The following is an 8,431-nucleotide window of genomic DNA, read 5'->3' as shown; positions in this document are numbered from 1 at the left end:
AAGCCTTTTCAAAGACTCGGTGCTGCCTACTTTTCAGCTGAAATGTTTATTCATCAGCTGAATTAAAAATGCATATTCGAGATAAGTCCCAAAGTCACTACACAAGCTTAGCGGGTCGCTTTGCAGGGCAGCTTTGTGTTTGTGTAGGGAGACACCTAGTGGATAAGGAGATGTGTAGCGTCTCCACGGATCCATGGATGTTTGGCAAGCCACTGAACACACACTGTGCACACAGACAATTATAAAAATATGCATGAGTCCACACTTATTAGGATCAGGGCCATACTTGTGATAACTACGCCCATAACAAAACTATGAGTTTATAGGTGAACAGACAGCAAATTTAGGCTGCAGTATTGTCCTCAAGCCTGCATAATGATTTGACTTCTGGCCCCCACCCTAAATAATATCCCACATTGCGTTGCATTAATAAAGTAGCTTAGCAAATTAAAAATGTGTACAGTTATCTTAAAATGGCCTATTAAATCTGCAGAACGCCCTGCCCTGCGCCAAAGTGTTTACCCAACCTAAAAATGCCTCTAAGGCCGACCGACCATAAGCAGGCCCCACAAAAGCCCCATTCACAGGTAACTGGAACCCAGACCAACGCTGCCACGTCAAATGTTTGAGCATACTGCGACCGTTTTTGTCTTTTTTTTTTTTTTTTTTTTTTTTTAATTTTTGCCTGGGAAGGCAGCAGGCAATCGCTGCCACTGCGCAGCACAGGTAGGCTTGCCGACTGGGAACAATGCAGGTAGAAACTGGGACATATTGTCGGACTGGGCTATTGTTATCAGCACACCTCCTTATCTTACCAGGAAGGATAAGTGCATAGCTGGATAGCCTTGCTGCTGGCTGTTCCAACAGGTCTCGCCTACAGAAGGCACTAAATTTTCCTCTCATTTTCCTGATCCTAAAAAGACTTTTTATTATAGGAAGTGCTTCTGTCACTTGGTGTTCACTTAGGAGATAAATCCGGTGTGATGGCGGGAATGTATCTTTAACTGTTAAAGGAAAGCTGAAAGGGCAGCAGGCGTCGATGGGAGCTGTGGCTCACTGGAGAGCAGCGGGCCGCTCGTCAATCACATCTCACAGAGCAGGCCGGCGCTCCGGTTTGTCCCACCGGAGGAAATGCCATGTGATTGTATTGAAAACGACATGCTCTTGGATGTGTGTGGCTACCGTCGGCTTTCTATTGTTCCTGGCAGTCTGTCTGCTCTATTTACCGGACTCGGTCTCACAGTCCTTCGCCTCCACCGCCGAGAAGAGCAGCGAGGTGACACTCTTAATATGGACGCACCCCTTCAGTCGGTACCGTCGACTTCCGGATTGCCAGGCGCTCTACCAGGTCAGCGGGTGCACGCTGACCGACGACTGGCGCGCGTACCCGCACGCTGACGCCGTGATCATTCACCACCGGGAGATTGCCACCAACGTGAGCGAGCTGCCACCGGAGCCGCGGCCACGTTTGCAAAAATGGATATGGATGAATTTCGAGTCCCCCACGCACTCACGTGGGCTGTGGCGGTTCGAGGGCGTGTTTAACCTCACCATGACCTACAGGACGGACTCAGACATTTTTGTGCCTTATGGCTACTTGATCCCACTCAGACATGCACCCCAGGGTCCCAAGCACCTCCGCCGCCATCACCACCTCCCCGGGCAGGCTCTCCGTGCGCCCTCACGCGCACACCTGAGACCCCGCCTGGTGGTCTGGGTCATCAGCAACTGGTCCGAGTCTCATGCACGCGTCCTCCTCTACCATCAGCTCAGCCGCTACGTCCAGGTGGATGTGTTTGGGCGTGCGGGCCGTCCCATACCTGGGGACAGCGGCAGTGACAGTTTGGTGCGGCTGGTCAGTAAGTACCAGTTCTACCTGGCGCTGGAAAACTCCCAGCACACCGACTACATCACCGAGAAGCTGTGGAACGCCGTGCTGGCCGGGGCCGTGCCCGTGGTGCTGGGCCCGTCCCGGGACAACTATGAGCGCTTCCTGCCACCAGAAGCCTTCATCCACGTGGACGACTTCGCCACGGTCCGGGAGCTGGCCCAGTACCTGCTGCTGCTGAGGCGCAGCCCTGCCCGGCTGCAGCGCCACCTGGACTGGAGGAGGAGTTACAGAGTCCACCAGCCCTCCTTCTGGGCCGAGCACTACTGTACAGCCTGTGTGGCGGTGAAGAACGCCAAGGGACGCACTGATGTGGTCACAGACATTGCAAACTGGTTTCAGTCCTGAACCGCTCTCACCTGTAACACGGTGTTACATGAATGCAAACCAGGGCTGGGCGATATGAATAAAATTCAATATCACCATATCTTTGACTGAATACCTTGATGTTGATACTGTGAATATATTGTAAATGACTATTGGTGCTTTCATGAGATATTTACACACAAGAAGATTTTGATGGACAATAATTAGTCATGTAGATATGATAACTAAATAGGTCAAGTTCAGGTAACTGCATCCCTTCACTAAAACCAGGATAAGACAACACTTACGCCACATCATAAAATCTAGATTCCCAGATGATGTCTTGTCTCAGATCACAATATCAATATAGTGTTGATGCATCACCCAGCCCTAATGTGAACCAGGGGGCAATTTGTTGGCTTTTGGTAAAACAACAACCTGCTTGTTAGTTCATGAGCAAATCACCCACTGGAGATAACCAAAGCCTACAATTTCTCTTTTATTTATTATGAACCATGACTGAGAAACTGTGATTTCAGTAACTGTGTGCCTTCATTCAGAATGAATTGTCATGTCAATACCTACAGTATTTATATGTTGTGCGTGCCTTTGATTCAGGAAGGTAATAAAGAGACTAATGCAGTCACAAATACCTGCCTTGAAGTCTCCCAGTGCAAATTTATTGACGAGTATAAAAGAAAAATGAATGTGTGCCAGTGATGAGTTAACAGTTAATCATTTGGACCATGGCATCCCTGTTGCGCTGCATCTGCTCCGCTATCTACTATTAGCCTCACACCATACATGGGTGATACTCACCAATACCCCCACTGCTCAAAAACAAAAACAAAACAAAAAAACAAAAAACAAAAAAAATCACCCTTTGCTTCTGTAATAGCACTCCCTGTCCCTGCCTCATATCTGTATATCACAAACTGGTTTGTTGCTATGCTATTTACAGTCAGAGGGGTCAAACTGAGCGACCACCAAGCCAAAAACCCATGTCAGACTAACTCGTACCTCAGACACTGTTTGTTAGAGTGGAAGACAGCTGCACTGACATGTACATACGTCTTTACATCACCAGACTTCTCTGTTTTAGACTTCTTTACAATATCGTCTTCTATATTATTTCTGTGTGAGCTACATATAAGAGCTGCAAGAAGGAAAAAACAAGGAACTTAAAGAAAGAGAGGAGGAACAAGCGCTTGTGTTTTAAAATGAAGTTTTAGAGGGAGCCGTTACTTGATAGGAGTCAGAAGCAGTGATCCGGATCATTCAAATTTACACCTCTGGGTTAGTGGCCTAACACAGAGTTAACACCTCACACTGTCAAATGAGGGATCACCCCAGGCACAAGGGCACCAAATAATGTTGCTTCTCATCTGAAACGATGCGTCAACAGCTGTTAAAACTGTCAAAGTCTACCAAAAGTAATCCTTTCGGATGGCTGAAACACACAGAGCTCATCAGTGTCATAATCTCATTCATGTACAAGACGCCAGCCTGTGCATGAATAGTTATTGTAGTGATGGGCCAACCATGGCCAAATCCTGTTCGCTCTTTATGGAGTTTTCAAATATAGGTCTAATAAGATCTAAATGTACCTCTATGTCAACCTTGCCGTTCACGCCCTTTTTTAAAAATAGGAAAATCCTGCAAATGACACGTATACCCTCCCACTGTGTGAAGCCTTTACAGCATGGCCTCTATTGTCATAAGATAACAGGTGCTCAACAGTTGGCCTGGAAGTATATAAAGGAGGGGTGCTCCTATTGTTCCTTTACAATTCAGCTGATCACAAAGAAGAGTGCAAGATCCACACAATGGTAGGAGTCGGTATATTTGATACGTACATAACAAAAAGTGTAATTTTTTTTTTAAGAACTCTCAATCTGTGCTGCTTTCCATGTGTGCTGCCATGGGTGTAGTTTGCTATCATGTATTATGATTATGTGATCAGGCATTGCATCTTCAAGTCATGCAGAAAAAAAATACAGCTTTGTTAAAAAGAAGTCAATGAATATCATACAACAGGGAAAAAATGAATAAATGAACTGAGGACCACACTGAGCTACACCGGCTACTTGTGGATGACCACCTGTTCATAAAGTCCCACCAGTTCCTTGATGTGGAGAGGTGGAGTTGTTTTGATGTTCCTGCTCCTCGCTGTATGTACCCCTCCACAGTCTCCTACTCAGGGGAGCCACCATGGCCGTGCTCTCTGATCTGACACATCTGCTGTGTTGCAGGCACCCAAAAAGGCCAAGAAGAAGGAGGGAGGAAGCTCCAATGTCTTCAGCATGTTTGAGCAGAACCAGATCCAGGAGTTCAAAGAGGTTAGAGGACAGATGCTGTTGGGGAGAGTACATCTGTGTGTGTGTGTGTGTGGTTACACATGTGCTTATGTATGACTGCATTTCTCATTTTCCATTTCTCTCCATCTCGCTTTCTGCTGCTGTATTGTAACTTGTGCACCTGTTTCCCTGCCTCGAGGCATTCACAATAATGGACCAGAACAGAGATAGCATTATTGATAAGAGTGACCTGTGGGACACATTTGCTGCTCTGGGCAAGTATTTATTGTCATTGGGCATTATACCTCCTGGTGTTCCAGTTTCCTCCACCATCCAAAGTATGTACAGTATGTCAGGTTAATTCACCTGTCAGTACCCTTGACCAAGGCACTGGCTTAGAGCTGGAGTTGGTCTCCAGGCTTATAAACCCTAATACTTTGGATGGGTTTAATGCAGAAGACAAACTTCCCCAAGGGGATTAATAAAGGATAACCTAACCTAACTTAACTAAATTTATTAGCTGTTACCATGTTAACTGCACTTCTGAAGAGCATGATTCTACTGACATCTATGCTTTTTTCTGCTCTTTGTTCATACATTGAGATTAAACATGTTCTAATTAAAATTGCCAGTGACCCCATTTCCCCACAGGGATCATTAAAGTTTCATCTTCATGTCAATTTGGAAATTACATGATCCCGTGTGATATGTTTAATTGCAGGTCGCCTCAGCGTTGGTAATGACGAGCTTGATGAGATGCTCAAGGAGTCCTCAGACCCCATCAATTTCACTGTATTTCTCACCATGTTCGGTGAAAAACTCAAAGGTAAGTCAATACCAGGGTTATAATGGTTTTGAGATTTTCATTTTTTTATTTTTGTATTTTTTCCCCATTTATTTTCAATTTTCAGCTCAAGTTTTGTTTAGTGTCAGTTTCCAGACTTTTTTCATTTGCGTTTAGTTTCTGTAACAAAATGTTTGAATAAGGCTGTGTAATTTACTATTTGGATTTTTATGGAAGCTATCCCAAGTCAGTGTTCACGTGTTGAAAAGATACAAGTGTACAATGATGGAGAGTAATCATATGAATTTCATAGTATGCATCAATGTAATGTGGTTTCTACTGATTTTTGGATCGTTTTCTCCTATAGTCCACTCACAATTTGGCTTTGACTGAAAGACGTAAGCCAAAATTAATATTTGAACATTTTTATCTTGGTTTGTTTTGGAGGCAGTGATCACAGATTTAGTCAAGTTCCAGGTTTTTATACACCCCAGGCAGTTTCTTCTAATTGCCTTTCAGTTTTATTCTCAGTTTATGTCAGCCATAATACACTTGCAGCATATTTTTGACGCTCAGTGTTCTGCTTCATAATTGTAGTAAGAGTATAAAAGACACATGACTTTTATGAATCATTTGAAACTCTGAGTCAGAATTTTATTTTGTGCATTATGTAGGCAGTTGGCACACATGAACCACTCTCACCTGCAGCCTCACCTGTGTTTTGTCAGGAACCGACCCCGAGGAGTCGATTCTCAATGCATTCAAGGTCTTTGACCCAGAAGCAACAGGAGTCATGGGGGGGGGAGGAGTAAGAGCAATTTCCTTTGCCATCTACAGTCTGCATATGCTAGTCAGGAATGGTTGTGTGCCTTGTGCTGCGTCTCAGAGGGATTAATCACATAGATAAATGAAGTGAATAAGTGTAATATAAAATGCAACACAGCAATAAAGTTTCAGGATTCAGATAGCGCTTATCTTGGTCCGTGAAACAGAGAGGAATTTATTTCAAGTCAAAGAAATGGCACCAGTAATTCCTCTTTTCTCTTCCTCTCCTGTAGGATGAAATATCACCTCATGTCACAAGCTGACAAGTTTACAGAGGCTGAGGTGAGTTGTTGCTTGGCAACAAGGTGAAATATTGGCTGTATCAATATGAGATAGTGATTCAAAGGTATTGGTGGTGGTGATACTGTTGAACAAGTTGAAGGTGAACGTTGATGAATTCCCGGCGTCTGAGGCAATTTCATTTGATTTAAACCTCTTAACTAACAGCTATGGCTTATTACAAAGATCCTTCTCAGCTCCCCGCTGCAGCCCTGCTCACTAACAGTGCCATTCATAACCTACATGGCCTCTAGCTAGAGACACAGTAATCTCATTTGTACAGCAACAGATGTTTCTCTTAAAAACATCCTTTGACTGGGGAGTGAAGAGTGTGTCTTTCATTCTCTCAAGGGATCAAAGAGACCGGTCTAATCACTATGAAATCTGTCACATTTGTCCTGGTTTGAAGAGACATATTGACTTACAGTAGGCTTACTATGTTGCAAAATGTAAAAAGATCTCTTTCTCTCTTTCTCTCCCTCCCTCCCTCTCTCTCTCTCCTGTCTCCTCTGTCTTGCTCTCTCTCTTTCTCTCCCATACACACACACGGCCTACACATATTTTATGAGGAAGCTTTCATGTTCTGTACATCAAAAGGCCGAAAGGGGGGAAAAAAGAGAAGAAAATGCGTATGAAACAACAAAACCCCCAGACAAATAAACAGAATGGTGTTCCCATGGCAGCGGGGTGTAGTAGTAATCTGACGGCTGGTTTCCCATGGCTGTGTCTCACTGCCCCATAGACCTCCACTCTGTCTCACTGATGGCTCCTGTGATTGCAATCATCCATCTTACTGTCAAAGGAAAAAAAGGGCAAGAAAGGGGAAATCACACACGCCATCTCTCTCTTGCTCCCATGTGTCCAGCAAACAAGCCACCCTGCTGCGAACAGAGCCAACACATGGACCACAGGCCCTCTCCACTGGGGGCTGATAGGAGCACGTGCGTGTGTGTGTGTGTGTGCGTGTGTGTGTGTGATGTACAAGGAGAACATGTGTGGGTGTGCATCTTTGGCTGTCTGTGCCTGCCTATTATACTGCATGATCAGTCACTGGAGTGTACACAGGGGAGCCGTGGACATGTCTGATCTCGCAGCTGATCAAAAGCACCAGAGACTTGTTCCCTTGTGGCCACGCAAGCGGGCCTCATATCAACATGTCTCTGTTCAGTAGACAGGAAAAAAAGAAGAGGAGGAGCAGACAGACAGGGCATGAGGAGAAAGGGAGAAACAGGCAGGCAGAGCACACATGAAAAGGATACAGAGAGAGAGGCCAGGGTGGAAGATATGACAGTGATACATGAGAGCACTTATCTTGTGGTTGTGATGAGCTAATTGAATGGTAAAAGTCAGGCCTGTATTTGTCGACAGACATATGGGTGTGTGATCCCGCTGCCGACTTGACAGCTCCCGTTCCTGGCAGGGCTGGGGATAAAAACGACGAGCTTCAATAAAGACTGTTCTGTGTTTCATTCACCTACAGGTAAATCAGATGCTTACGAACCTGCCCTTGGATGTTGCTGGTAACCTTGACTACAAGAGCCCGTGCTATGTAATCACCCACGGAGAGGACAAAGAGGAGTAAAAAAGGGAGGACAAGAGACCGGAGGATGAAAGGAAGAGGAAGAAGAGGAGGAGCGGCCTTGAAGCCTCTGTCTGTAAATAGCCTTGCTGCCAAGTGCAGAAGTTGTGTTTGTGTAAATGTGATTATATGCAAAAGCATGGTAATATAACAAAAGAAAATCCGATTGTTGTTGTGTATTTTAATCTTATTTTAACAATAAACACAGATACATAGCCACGGGGTACAATGCCACAACAAAGCAACATAACCTTTACACACCTCAACAATATTTAGTTTAAAAAAGATAATGAAACATGCATGACACACCAAATCAGTCATATGACTGTATATCCTTATTACACAGAAACATAACATGTTTTTAAAGGAATACACCAACGTTTTGGCCGAAATGCCCTTTTTCTTACTTACCCAGACTGAGACAAGATGCTTGATACCATTTTCACCTCTGTACGTTGCTGTAAAGTTTATTT

General features: G+C 44.6%; 2 protein-coding genes across 2 annotated transcripts; both read left to right on the top strand.

Annotated features, from left to right (window-relative positions):
- The first annotated feature begins 732 nt into the window (after positions 1–732).
- Positions 733–2,857, top strand: LOC115369620 (alpha-(1,3)-fucosyltransferase 4-like). The gene has a single exon (XM_030066254.1). It carries the CDS (start codon positions 1,040–1,042, stop codon positions 2,234–2,236), a length of 1,197 nt encoding a protein of 398 aa, XP_029922114.1. The 5' UTR covers positions 733–1,039; the 3' UTR covers positions 2,237–2,857.
- Positions 2,858–4,452: 1,595 nt separating this feature from the next.
- Positions 4,453–7,963, top strand: LOC115370089 (myosin regulatory light chain 2B, cardiac muscle isoform-like). The gene is made up of 6 exons (XM_030066926.1): positions 4,453–4,533; positions 4,691–4,766; positions 5,213–5,317; positions 6,004–6,090; positions 6,342–6,382; positions 7,860–7,963. The coding sequence occupies exons 1-6, from the start codon at positions 4,498–4,500 to the stop codon at positions 7,959–7,961; spliced, it is 447 nt and encodes a 148-aa protein (XP_029922786.1). The 5' UTR covers positions 4,453–4,497; the 3' UTR covers positions 7,962–7,963.
- The last annotated feature ends 468 nt before the right edge of the window (positions 7,964–8,431 follow it).

The sequence above is a fragment of the Myripristis murdjan genome, chromosome 13 (assembly GCF_902150065.1).
Source record: "Myripristis murdjan chromosome 13, fMyrMur1.1, whole genome shotgun sequence".
Classification (NCBI taxonomy): domain Eukaryota; kingdom Metazoa; phylum Chordata; class Actinopteri; order Holocentriformes; family Holocentridae; genus Myripristis; species Myripristis murdjan.
Note: the sequence above shows the minus strand (reverse complement) of the source record. Positions and strands in the feature narration are given on the sequence as shown.

What these genes read in the sequence shown, in the direction of transcription:
- LOC115369620 (XM_030066254.1), top strand. Translation starts at nt 1,040, where the DNA reads ATGGGAGCTGTGGCTCACTGGAGAGCAGCGGGCCGCTCGTCAATCACA.
- LOC115370089 (XM_030066926.1), top strand. Translation starts at nt 4,498, where the DNA reads ATGTTTGAGCAGAACCAGATCCAGGAGTTCAAAGAG. An exon ending in AGATCCAGGAGTTCAAAGAG is followed by an intron (nt 4,534 to 4,690) that starts GTTAGAGGACAG and finishes CCCTGCCTCGAG; the next exon opens with GCATTCACAATAATGGACCA. An exon ending in GGGGGGGGGAGGAGTAAGAG is followed by an intron (nt 6,091 to 6,341) that starts CAATTTCCTTTG and finishes GTAGGATGAAAT; the next exon opens with ATCACCTCATGTCACAAGCT.